The sequence below is a fragment of the Cebus imitator genome, unplaced genomic scaffold (assembly GCF_001604975.1).
Source record: "Cebus imitator isolate Cc_AM_T3 unplaced genomic scaffold, Cebus_imitator-1.0 Scaffold102, whole genome shotgun sequence".
Lineage (NCBI taxonomy): Eukaryota > Metazoa > Chordata > Mammalia > Primates > Cebidae > Cebus > Cebus imitator.
Window position 1 is genome coordinate 2,184,580 of NW_016107417.1, and position 11,634 is coordinate 2,196,213.

Here is an 11,634-nt window from a genome sequence, read left to right on the forward strand (position 1 = left end):
TGGCAACAGTGCAAGACTCTGCCTCAAAAAATAAAATAAAATAAAAATAAAAATAAACACCCCTATGCACTTAAATATGAGGTAACTGAGATGTAGACAGAGGAAAGAACTGGTCCAGGGTCTTATCTATTTATTATTTATTTATTGGACACAGATGTTTATTGGGTGTTTTTTGTATGCAAGTATTGTGCTTGGCACTGGGAAGACAAGGGTAGAAGTGGAGAATGACAACAGGGCCTGTCCTCATGGAGCTTACATGCAGGGCAAATTCAGTGCACCCAGGGGTGCCTAGAACCTAGTCTATGACCTCCACCCCTGGCCAGGTCAGGTCTCTGCTCCCTTTGTCCCTTTGAGAGGCACGAGCTGAACTGACTCTTAAAGATAACTAGGCTTGTGGACAAGTGGATATGAGAGGGAAGGGCATCCCAGGTGGAGGGGACCTCTGGGCAATAGCACTGCAATCGGACCACGTGGGCTGAGTTTGGGGAGCAGTAAGGTCATCTGGTGTAACTAGACACCTGGTAACTAATTAGAGAGGTCACAGGGGACCTGATCGTGCTTTCTAGAAAGGGGTGGCTGAAGGTCTGTGAGAGGGATGCCTCTGAAGACTGTCTCCAGGGTTGGTGGGAGTGGTCAGAACCTGGGTGGAGAGAAAGGAACCCCTGGGACTACAAGTGAGGCTCGGGGGCCTCATTTCGAGAAGACCACAGGCCCGGTGATGACTCAGGAGTTTCGGCTGCAGCTTCAGGAGGTGGATCAGGACACCTGTGCCGCCAAATCTGCTGGACTACAGGAGAGTCTATGGGCAGGTCCAGGGCAGGGTCCTGCCCCACCTATACCACCCAATCTCTGGGACGTCGGATCCTCTGGGCCGCAGTTTTGCAGTATGCGTGTATGTGTGCGTGTGGCCACGTGCTCGCTAGGAGTGTGTGGTTCGAGACCCCAAATCCTCCCATCAGCAGGGCCCCGAAAGTCTACAGGATGGCGGCAGAGGTGCGAGGGCATTTTCAGCACCGGACGACGGACAGCACCCACGCGGAGAATAGGAATGGTAGGTGGGAGGAGTCAGCATCCTGGGGCTTGCTGGGCCGCTCTGTCCCTGATAGGTCCAGCCTCCCACCACCACCTCCGGGGCTTCCGGGGCTCCGTTCCAGGACTCGGTGAAGTGTGGGGGACAGAGGAGGAAAACATGCCCAGAGAGGGAGGGACAGGGGCCCCGAAGGGCAGGGCTTGGTCGAAACTGGACGTACTCCCTCCTGGAGTACGTCCCACTAGGGAAGCTTCGTTCCTGACTCCTGCCGCAAGACTCCTCTTGTCTCCCTGGTGTAGTCGTGGCAGTGTGCGTCAAGTGTCTCACCGCGCAGGCGCGGAAATAATTCTCGCCCACCTTCTCCCTTAACCCTTCTATTGGGTATTCCCACCGTCAACTGGCAAGGCAGTGATCCAATCCCAGGCACCAGAAGTCGCTCCGCCTGCCCCTAACCCGGATGTTGCCTTCTGCCGAATCCGCTCAGTCCAGAGCCCGGCAGTAGCCAATTGGGAGAGGGGAGAGGCGAGCCGGCGCCACCGTTGAGCCAATGACAGGCGCGGGGGATGACGCCGCTTGGCCGCGACCGGCGGGGCGGGGGACGTGTAGCGCGGCCCGGTGGCCTCGGTCGGTACCCCGGGTGCGGAGCAGCTGCTTTATTAGTATTCGCACCCACGAGGCGGCGCAGCGGGCCCTCGGGGAGAGCGAGCGTCGCGGCCATGGCTTATCACTCGGGCTACGGAGCCCACGGTGCGTGGGGCGCGTGCGGGCGGGGCGCGGCGCGGCCGGCGCGGGGAGAGTCGGCGGCGCGGCCCGCTCATCCCAAGGGATATAGCGACTGGGACCTCTGCCCAGGGCGGGGGTGTCACTCGGGTTCCTGCCCCTCGCGACGCTGCCACGCGTCCTGGACTTCGCCCTCTTGGCCCAGTCCTGAGACCGGGCTGTGGCAGCACAGCTGGGAGTCCCATGCCGGAATCGGGGGCATACGGGGTCCGCCTCCGCCTCCAGAAACTCCTTTTACTGTTGTGAGCCTGGCGGGGTCCCTGAGCACTGTCCAGGGACTCCGGGTAGCCAGCTGTCGCCTCTCCCCGCTTTGTTCACGCTAGGATGCCCTCCCAGTTACTTTCACATAGCAAACTTCTGCTCACTATGTCTCAGTTTAGAGGTCACTTCCCTTAAGAGGCCTCCAGAAACCCCAAGTGGACAACTTTCTAGGCACTGCCTCGGCTCTTCCTTTGCCTACATTTAGCAACGGATTTCTCGCGAAGGATCCCTTATCAAAGTTCTTTCTCAGTTAGCTCCCCTTCGCCCAACTTGGGATCCCCTCAGTGATTGTGCCTGCAAGACCCGTGCAGGGCCGTCCAGCCAGGGAGGGGGTGGTGGTTTGGGCTCATGCTTGGTATTTCTGTCACCTACTCTGATCTCTCCAAACCCACAGGCTCCAAGCACAGGGCCCGGGCAGCTCCGGATCCCCCTCCCCTCTTCGAGGACACAAGCGGTGGTTATTCCAGCCAGCCCGGGGGATACCCAGCCCCAGGAGCAGACGTGGCCTTCAGTGTCAACCACTTGCTTGGGGACCCAATGGCCAATGTGGCTATGGCCTATGGCAGCTCCATTGCATCCCATGGGAAGGACATGGTGCACAAGGAGGTGTGGCCTGCCCCCAGGGCACGGGTGGCAGAATTTTTGGCTAGGGCTGGGGTATCTCAGGATTTACCCGATTCCTCACAGTGCCCTCAGGGAAGGAGCACGCAGAGGGGCACCCTGTGGCCTGGGGTGCGGCTTGCCCACTGCCTCCTCTCTCCCCTCCCAGCTGCACCGTTTTGTGTCTGTGAACAAACTGAAGTATTTTTTTGCTGTGGACTCAGCCTATGTGGCCAAGAAGCTAGGGCTGCTGGTCTTCCCCTACACACACCAGGTGAGCTTCCTACCAAAGGAGCTGGTGGGCCTTCCTCATCCTGCCCCAGTCTGGCCCCCAGACCTCAATCCCCTTCTCTCTTTTCTCTTCCCCTCCTGATGTGGCCGCTACTGCCACTGCCAGAACTGGGAAGTGCAGTACAGTCGTGATGTGCCTCTTCCCCCTCGGCAAGACCTCAACGCCCCTGACCTCTATATCCCCAGTGAGTCTCTGACCTGGGCCGGGGAATGTGGCGGGGACTTGTGCCTTGAGGGATGAATAGGAAGAAGCTCAGCTACCGAGGCAGCACCGGCTGCTGCTGCTGTGTGTATGTGTGGCAGTTGCAAGACACCAGGGAGGTAGTGCAGGGTGACCTGTAAGGAGCTTCCTGGATGTGTCTGCAGTGTCCCCAGGATACCCTTTTGAGACCTTCCTGTCTCTTGATTTGGACTGTGTCCCTCCCCAGCCTGGAGCTCTGGGTTTAGGCCTGGCTTTGCAGCTTCTAGCTGTTGAACGTCCGGCTGGTTATTTGTACTGTTCAGTAAAACAGGACTAATATAGTCCCTACCCCAAGGGTTGTGGGAGAGATTCAGTGAGGTGATACTGGCTCAACACCTCACCTGGCACACAGGAAGGACATAGGAAATGAAGGACATCATTATTACTTGTCCTCCAAGGCATGTTGTTATCCCTTTGTGGTGGCTCTCTTCTGGGTTCCCACAACTGCCTGTCTACATGGCATTTTTCAGGCTGCCCACATGTGCAGCTGACTCTTCTCTGCCCTGTTGGCTGCACAGGGCTAGGACCATCGTAGACACCCACAGGGAGTGAGTGTACAGGGGCCAGCCCAGAGGAGCTTCCAGTGAGGGCAGCCAGTGGGACTGAGGGCAGGCAGCCAGCCTTGGTGTGCTGGGCAGGGCAGGGGTTCTTCCCTCCATCCCGTTTGCCCGTCGCAGCCACCGTGTAAGGCTGGAACTGTTGTTCCTGTTTTACATGTTGAAGCCAAGCCTCAGAGGCAGGGCATTTGGGAGCAGAATGTGGAGGTCAGGCCGTGCTGGGCTATGCAGGGACAGAAGTACGGGGCAAAGATGGATGCGTTAGCAGCCCCAAATGCCTAGTAGGGCAGCTCTGGTTGAGGAAGCCAGGCTGATGGCATCTCTGTGGCACTTGGCAGCGATGGCCTTCATCACCTACGTGCTCCTGGCTGGGATGGCACTGGGCATTCAGAAAAGGTCAGTGCCAACCCCCTCCCTCACCCTCCCCTTCCTGTGAGCTCTTCTCTCCACCTCCCTAGGGCATATGTGGTGGTTCCCGCCCACCCTTTGTTGCCCCAACCTCTCACCCTCACCCCTGCCTCAGGATGCCCGGCTCTGAGACGCCCCTCCTTCGGCACAGGTTCTCCCCGGAGGTGCTGGGCCTGTGTGCAAGCACAGCGCTGGTGTGGGTGGTGATGGAGGTGCTGGCTCTGCTCCTGGGCCTCTACCTGGCCACTGTGCGCAGTGACCTGAGCACTTTTCACCTGCTGGCCTACAGTGGCTACAAATATGTGGGGTGAGCACCTGTGGGCCAGGGGGAGGTGGCCTTTGGTCTGGGCCTGTATAGCTGTAGCCTCAAACCATGACCCTGGTCATGTCTCGGTCCCTGGTGACCGCTAGCACTGCTCTGTTAAGGGGAACCAGTTGTCTCCAGCAATCTCCTGAAGACCTGAGTGCCATGTAGAGGTTGGGGAGGTGTTGAGAGTCACCCTGTGAGAGTCATGGGGAGAGAACAGGGTCTCAGATCCAGGTCCTGGGGCTGAGTCCTGGGCCTTCCACATCCCTTTTGGGTCTGGGTCCCTGTGGGGACAGATTGAGAGTAAAAGGTGCTGGTGGGAGGCGGGGTCTAGCTGGGCTCTGGGTGTTGGGGGTAGGGCCAATCCCAGGCCTGGACCCCTGGGGTCAGCAACCCTCTCCTCCTCCCACCCCAGAATGATCCTCAGTGTGCTCACAGGGCTGCTGTTCGGCAGCGATGGCTACTATGTGGCGCTGGCCTGGACCTCGTCAGCGCTCATGTACTTCATTGTGAGTCTGGTGCATCCCCCCATCTCCTACCTTCACTTGGGGGCAAACCTCCTCCTCCTGGCTAGGCTTCAGCTCTCCTTTCTTCCAGGTGCGCTCTTTGCGGACAGCAGCCCTGGGCCCCGACAGTGTGGGGGGCCCTGTCCCCCGGCAGCGTCTCCAGCTCTACCTGACTCTGGGAGCTGCAGCCTTCCAGCCCCTTATCATATACTGGCTGACCTTCCACCTGGTCCGGTGACCCCTGGCTCCAGATGGCACTGAGTTTTTCATTCATTGAAGATTTGATTTCCTTGACTTTGTCTGACCCTTGTTCCTGGGGCCTGATGGGGAGGTCTAGATACCTCTGGGCCTCTGCATTGCCCAGGAGGCCAGGTTTGGGGCTGTCTAGGAGGAAGGTGGACCCAGAGAGGGCTTCATGACTTTGGTGACCTTGCTACTGCCTTGTAAGGGTTTCGGCAGCCTCAGCTGGGAAAGAGAAGATGGAAGGAGGCTGCCAAGGGAACCCAGAAGGCCTCTGATCCCTCTGGGCGGGAGGCTCCGGCAGGATCTGTGAGCTAGTAGGATGAGATGAGCCAGGCTAGGGATTCAGCTTAGGGCTGCCCCTATACAGTCCCCTGAACCAGCCCCCATCTCTTCAAGCTTTCCAGGAGCAGAGCCGGGGCCCGCATATTTGCAGTAGTTTATTCATGTTTTGTCACAAATGGCCGGGGAGGGGGTGCCGGACTCCTCCAGGCGACATAGAAAATAGGTCCAAGAGACAAGGTGGGCTGAGGTTGGGGCAAATGGAGACAGGGCTGGAGAAAGAGCCTGGGGGACAGGGGAGGGCAGACTAGGGGTGGGGCTGCCCCCCTGCTGAGCCTGCTCATTCCCGGTGTGGGTACCCCCCCACCTGCAGGGGGAGCCTCAGGGTGGGGGTGGAGGGGGGTGGCCCAGAATTTCCAGGGTCAAACTCTGCCCCTTGGCAGGGCCCAGGTTTCCCCCGAAATGGACAAGGCCGGAGGTCCTGCCCCTTCCAGGACTGACTGCCATGCCCACAGGCTGGCAGAGGAGCCCCTACCCCTAGAGCTCTGCCCAGCCGCTCTAGTCCAAGGGGGAGGGCTCTGAAGGCGGGAGGGGGGGGTCCCCGCAGCAGCAGTTTGGGGTGTGGAGAGGCTGGGGGCACCAGTGCCCCCTCCCTCCCCAGGGCTGAGGCCTCTGCGGCCAAGGGGCAGGGCTGGGGGTGCACAGGCGTCCGGTCCGTTCTGGGCTTGCTCCCTGGCCGGCTTCCCCCTTAGAAACTCACCAATGTATAAACCATACTGTGGGAAGATGAACCAGTGAGCCTATAGCCCTGCACACACACAGCCACCCAGCTGCCCACCTGGCCCCACCCTGGGCTGCCCTCACTCCTCAAGGGCAAAGGGCAGGAATTTGGGGTTGGAAGCATGATGCCAGGACATCCCTGAGTTCCGACTACCATGGGCAGGTCCTCACCTGTACAGGTAATAGAAGAAGGAGAGCAGGTAGAAGGCAAGTTTGCACCAGGACTCCTTCTGGCAGTAGTTGAGGATGTCAGCATTCATGATGGAGACCGCATCATACATGACCTCAGAGCCATCTGCAGGACGGTGGAAGTACCTGCGGCAGACAAGGGCTTGAGTCGGCATCAGGGCTTCCACCGCCATCCTGCCCCTGTTCCCCGTCTCAGCCTCCCCAAGGCAGCTGCTACCCTCACCTCCAGAGGTGGTAGAAGAGGAGGGGGATGTTGAGGCCCAGGGTCACCCACTCTGCTGCACACAGAAACATCAGACAGAAGAGGCCGTGGATGGAGTATTCTGGGACCACCAGCTGGGGGAGTGAGGGTGAGAGGTCAGCGGCCTGGTGCTAGGACAGACCCAAGCTTCAAGGGCACAGAGAGGAGCTGGGGTTTGGAGGTGCCCACCCACCGTGACCTCTGGGGACTAAAAGGCTTCTGGCTTCCCACTCCCCCCCAAGTAGCACAGTGGATCAGACAGGCCCAAAGAGGAGGAAGGCCTGCTTCTGGGCCACAGACAGTGGGGGCAGCGCTGGGCTAGGAGCCTCTTGTCCCTAGCCCTGACACTGACCTTCCTCAGGAGGCAGCAGATGCGTTCGATGTTTTTTAAACGCTCGCGCTGTTGGGGGAAGGAAAAGGCCGCGATGGGGGAAGGCAGAGAAGCAGGTACTGGAGCGGCTCCCACCGCCCTGCATGTGGCCGCCAGGGGGCGCCAGAACGGTCTCTGCGGCACAGTCGGCGCGGCCGGCAAGCAGCCGCGCCGTCCCCATGGCGACCGTCACCATGGAGGGGCCTTCACCCGCGTCTCCATGGCAACGGCCCAGAGCCTGGCAACCGCCGCCCCGCCAGAAGGAACTCAGCCCTGAGCCCGCGCCAGGTGTTTGCTGGGGGCGGAGACAGAGAGGAAGGGGCATGGCGGTCGGCCCCCCACCCCACCCCTGTCTTCCCGTGTCCCACCCCCAGCCCACGACAGATGGAAAGACAAACGGACGGACACACCTCGGCACAGCACATGTATCACTTACTGCCCGCGCAGGGTTCCCCTGGTCGATGGGGTTCTTGAAGTCGGTCCGCAGCTCGTCAAAGGCTATGATCTGGGGAGAGGGTGGGTGCCCGTCAGGGTTGGGGCTGCAGTTTATGGCCTCCCCACAAGTCCTTCCGTGGGACAGGAGCTAACACAAGAGGACCGGGCCAGGTGGAGCTTGTTGCAAAGGTGGAGAAACAAGGCCCAGGGAGGGGCAGGGCCTGGTCCAAGGACATCACAACAGTCCAGAGGGAACCCTAGCGTCTGGATGCCCAGTTCAGGTCCATGTCCACTACACCCACTTCCAAAACATCCCAAGACATGGCCTCGTGTCTACCCTTCCGGGTCTCAGGCCCTGTGCTGAGCACTGGAGCTCCAGAGGCCTGGGACGCAGCCCCTGCCCAGGAGGAACCCAGGCCCAGAGGGATGACTACATTCCAGGTGACCAGGGTTTGGGGTAGAGGGAGGACCAGGAGTGGGTGCTTAACCCTGTGTGCAGGGTGATGGAATGCGGGCCCAACTAGTAGGTGTTGGTGAGCAAATGGGGCAGTGCAGTCCAAGCAGCAGAAGGTACAATGGCAGAAGGGTGAGACATTCAGGAGGCTGTAGGTTTCTGGCGGGACAGTGCCATGGTGGAAGAGGAGCTTGAGAGTCCAGCAATCAGACATGGGCACCCTGTGAGGCCAGACCAGGAGTTTGGACTTTAACAAAAAAATATGGGGGGGGGGCACATTGAAGAGAACACAGCAGCACAGTGGGGTGGTCAGGTCCATGTCTTAGGATTGGTCCGTGTCTCGGGATTAGTGGGGCAGGGAATCCGAGTTTGCTGACAGTCACAGCTGAGACCTAAGTGGTGCTTCTGCTGGCTGGTATGTGGATTAACTCATTTAATGCTTTCGACAACCTAATAATGACTTAGGTACTAGTTTTATTTTCATGTCTGTTTTGCAGATGAGAAAGCTGAGATAGGTTAAGTGACTTGTCCAAGGCCACATGGCTGGTTAGTGGCAAACCAGGATTCTAACCCAGTGTAACTCCAGTTAAAATTCCTAACCACTGTGTCATACTCAGGCCAGACCCACAAGAAGACAGTTTGGAGGGTTGGGAGCAGGGCTGGCGGTGGTCTGAGTAGAGTTGTAGTGGAGACGGAAGGTATGCATGGGGTTCTACAGGTCTTTTGGAGCCCGACTCCAGAGGGTTCGAATGGCTGTGAAGTGAAGGGAGAAGCCTAAGGTGCCTTCAGGTGTTGGGAGTGTCTGGCAGATGGCAGTGTCATTACGGGTGGAAACTCTCCAGGGGAGCAAGTGTTTGATGAGATGATGGGACGGGCCTGGGAGAAGCTGACAGGTGACTTGGGGAAAATGGGCTGGCAGAGGAGCCTGATGGGGTCCCCTCCCATCAGCTCCAGCCCTAGGATGAAACAGCAGGCCCACCACCCCCTGGCATCCCAGGCCCCAGACGGCACAGAGAGAAAGAACATGCGCTTCCTGGAGGGAGTTGGGGCCATCTGGACCACCCCACCCCAGCTCCCCATTGATTCTGGGCAGCCGCCGCTTGGCACGCACAGCAACAGGGTCCACAGGGAGCAGAAGGGTGCCGTATGTGCCCCAGAGCTGGCACCACCAGCAGGCGGCGGGCGTCGAGCCTCCCACCCCCCCAGGCTGCCTGGCGCTGACTCAGTCCCCCGGAACAAACAATCCCCCACGGTGACAGCTGACACACGTCACTCACTACCAGGGTTGCCTAGCAACCACTGGGGCCTGGGCTGAGGGTCTGGAGTGGGATCTGGGGTCCTGCCCTGTAAGATTCTAGTTCTCAGCAGCTGTGGACGGAGGACCACACCTCCTATCCCCTACACCCAGCAGGCTGCACTAGGCATCTGATGTGCACAGGTCCACTTTGACGGAGAGGAACCAGACTCGGGACAAATGACTTGCTAAGATCGTCCAGCTAAATGGCTGTGTGGACACAGTACCTCACACAAGCACTCAATCAATATCTGTTGAATGAACAAAGACATTTCTTCAAAGCTTGGGCCTTTCAACCCAGCCTGGGCACTCCACAAGGGCAAGGCCTGAGTTTCATTCCTCCTTGAACCCCTCAAAGCCACCCAGAGCCTCATCTTTGGGAAGCATCAATGCAGGGGTGGGGGATGGAAAACTGCTGAGAATCCCCTGAGGACAGGGACACCAAGGGGCTATGGGAAGCCTCTGGGTGGGGAAGGCCCCAAAAAGGGGCTCCTTGAATTTCAGAAGCCCTCCCAGAGCTGGTCATCTGTGGCCCCCAGTTCCCTCCAGTTCTTAGAACCCTAGCCCTCCTGCCTCCACCCCACAGAAAGAAAAATAGAGTAACTCAGGGTGGTGGGGGAGGGAGGAAAGACAAAGCAACCAAGACCCAGAGAGAGAACAGAGCTGGGCCACGGAGTGACAGGGCTGAAGCTAGGGTATGTGCTGAGGTGCCTGTGGGGGCTCACTCCTCATGCAGTAGGGGTTCAGTCAGTCCATGGAATCCCGATGTCAAACAGCAAGGCGGCAGGGGATGGCAAAGGGAAAGCAGAGGGAACCATGGAGCAAGGCGGCAGGTCCCAGGAAGAGAAAGGAGAGAGGAAGTGGGGAGCCCAGGAAAGAAGCAGGTGAGGCACCAGAAGAAAGGAGGGAAAAGCTAAGGGAAATGAGATGGAGGGGTAAGAGGACCCCCGAAAAGGAATGACAGTCAGGGAGGTGTGCGCAGAAGATGTGAGCAGAGGATGCTGATCTCAGCTGGCCTGGGCCGAGCTGGGCAGGGTATTACAGAGACAGGCACAGGGTTTGGGTGGGGGTGGGGGGGCAGTAAAGTGGGGCCAGGGACCCCCAACACTGAGCTGGAGGCTGATGGATAGTTCAGTAGTGAGGGGAAAGGTGCCTGGCAGAGGAGGCCCTGGAGGTGAGGGGCCCGGGAGAAGGGGAGGAAGAGGGAGCCTGGGGGAAGTGATGGGTCGGATACAGGATGAGGAATGGACATTTTGAAGAACCAGGTGTGGCTAGGCCAGAGTGAGGGACAGACCAAGGGGAATGTGAGACAAAAGGGAAGCGGGGCAGGAAGAGGAGGGAAGCTGGAAAATGGAGAGGAAAGCTGGGAGGCTGGGAAGCCCCCAACAGGAGGGGTGGGGAAACCTAAGGTGAGCCGGTGGTGGGGGCTAGGTCTCTGGGAGCTTATGAGAGCCAATTGCTGCTTGGTCAGGAAGGGGGCTGGGAAGGCAAAGGGTTAATGGGTTCTGAGATCTGTGGGTCCTGTAAACAGATGCAGTTGCCATAGCAACCAGCTCCATCACTCTGGCTGGAAAAACCCACAAGGGGGGGCAGCAGACAGACAAACTGCCCGACGGACTAATGGAGGCGGCTGAATGGTGGGGGGGTGTACGTAGAAGATAAAGGATCAAAAATTCCTGAATTCCACCCCCCACCTCACGGGCTGCATGGGGCAGAGAAGGGGGGCAGAGGAGGGGGTCAGGGACCGACTGACACACACACACAGACAGGCGGGGGCGGCGGAGGAAGGGGGGGCCCAGGAAGAAAGCCGACCATGGGGGGTGTTAATGGGGGCGAAGCCGACAAGCCGATGGTTGGGGGATAGCAAAGAGGGGGCGCCAAGTTTCCCCGGGGATCTGAGACCACCCGCCTTGGGCCCCTCCCGCTCCGCGTGCCCCCTGCCCCCCACCCCGCCCCCAGCCCCAGCCCGGCCTTACGTGCCAGATGACAAAGAAGATGAGGGAGGCGCACAGCACCAGGGTGAGCATGTAGCAGAACGCGGCGAAGGTGAACGCCATGGCCCCCGCGCCGGGCGGCAGCCCGGGGGGCGCCAGCGCGGGGCCCGGGCGCAAGGGGACGCCCCCCGGCCCGCGCTTAGGGCCGGCAGGGCATGGCCCTTGGGGCTCGGGGGAGGCGGGCGACGCGGCCGGGACCGGGGCCGCGGGGCCGTGGGGGGCGCGGGGCTCGGGCCGGTGGACTCGGGGGGCGCGTCCGCTGCCGGCTGCCCGGGCCCCGATCGCTCATCCTGCGATCCCTCGCCCGCGGCTCCCTCGCTCTCCAGCCCGCGAAGCCGGCGGGGCGGAGCCGGGGGCGGGGCCGCCGCTCCAGC

The 11,634-nt window shown here is 59.9% G+C and overlaps 2 protein-coding genes across 4 annotated transcripts; one reads left to right on the forward strand and one right to left on the reverse strand.

The window, feature by feature from the left end:
• Positions 1-1,576: 1,576 nt before the first annotated feature.
• On the forward strand, positions 1,577-5,275 carry YIF1A (Yip1 interacting factor homolog A, membrane trafficking protein). 2 transcript variants are annotated; one of them, XM_017537089.1, is made up of 8 exons: positions 1,577-1,777; positions 2,466-2,677; positions 2,841-2,945; positions 3,069-3,147; positions 4,099-4,156; positions 4,320-4,475; positions 4,891-4,984; positions 5,073-5,275. In XM_017537089.1, the coding sequence occupies exons 1-8, from the start codon at positions 1,594-1,596 to the stop codon at positions 5,217-5,219; spliced, it is 1,035 nt and encodes a 344-aa protein (XP_017392578.1). In that variant the 5' UTR covers positions 1,577-1,593; the 3' UTR covers positions 5,220-5,275. The 2 variants fall into 2 exon arrangements, with proteins under 2 accessions (XP_017392578.1, XP_017392577.1); XM_017537088.2 differs by having other exon boundaries at positions 4,891-5,275.
• Positions 5,276-5,643: 368 nt separating this feature from the next.
• On the reverse strand, positions 5,644-11,605 carry CNIH2 (cornichon family AMPA receptor auxiliary protein 2). 2 transcript variants are annotated; one of them, XM_017537092.2, is made up of 6 exons: positions 11,243-11,605; positions 7,520-7,588; positions 7,066-7,113; positions 6,696-6,808; positions 6,455-6,598; positions 5,644-6,279 (listed from the first exon to the last, which is right to left on the reverse strand). In XM_017537092.2, exons 1-6 carry the CDS (start codon positions 11,321-11,323, stop codon positions 6,252-6,254), a joined length of 483 nt encoding a protein of 160 aa, XP_017392581.1. In that variant the 5' UTR covers positions 11,324-11,605; the 3' UTR covers positions 5,644-6,251. The 2 variants fall into 2 exon arrangements, with proteins under 2 accessions (XP_017392581.1, XP_017392580.2); XM_017537091.2 differs by lacking the exon at positions 11,243-11,605 and adding an exon at positions 8,007-8,201 and having other exon boundaries at positions 5,648-6,279.
• Positions 11,606-11,634: the final 29 nt, after the last annotated feature.

Bases quoted from the DNA above. Each gene is read 5' to 3' on its own strand.
- YIF1A (XM_017537088.2), top strand. From the start codon at position 1,594: ATGACGCCGCTTGGCCGCGACCGGCGGGGCGGGGGACGTGTAGCGCGG. The intron at 2,678-2,840 runs GTGTGGCCTGCC...CTCCCCTCCCAG, and splicing joins AGGACATGGTGCACAAGGAG to CTGCACCGTTTTGTGTCTGT. The intron at 3,148-4,098 runs GTGAGTCTCTGA...GGCACTTGGCAG, and splicing joins CCCTGACCTCTATATCCCCA to CGATGGCCTTCATCACCTAC.
- CNIH2 (XM_017537091.2), bottom strand. From the start codon at position 8,186: ATGTCTGATTGCTGGACTCTCAAGCTCCTCTTCCACCATGGCACTGTC. The intron at 7,114-7,519 runs GTAAGTGATACA...TTCCCCCAACAG, and splicing joins AGGGGAACCCTGCGCGGGCA to CGCGAGCGTTTAAAAAACAT. The intron at 6,809-7,065 runs GTCAGTGTCAGG...TCACTCCCCCAG, and splicing joins TCTGCTGCCTCCTGAGGAAG to CTGGTGGTCCCAGAATACTC.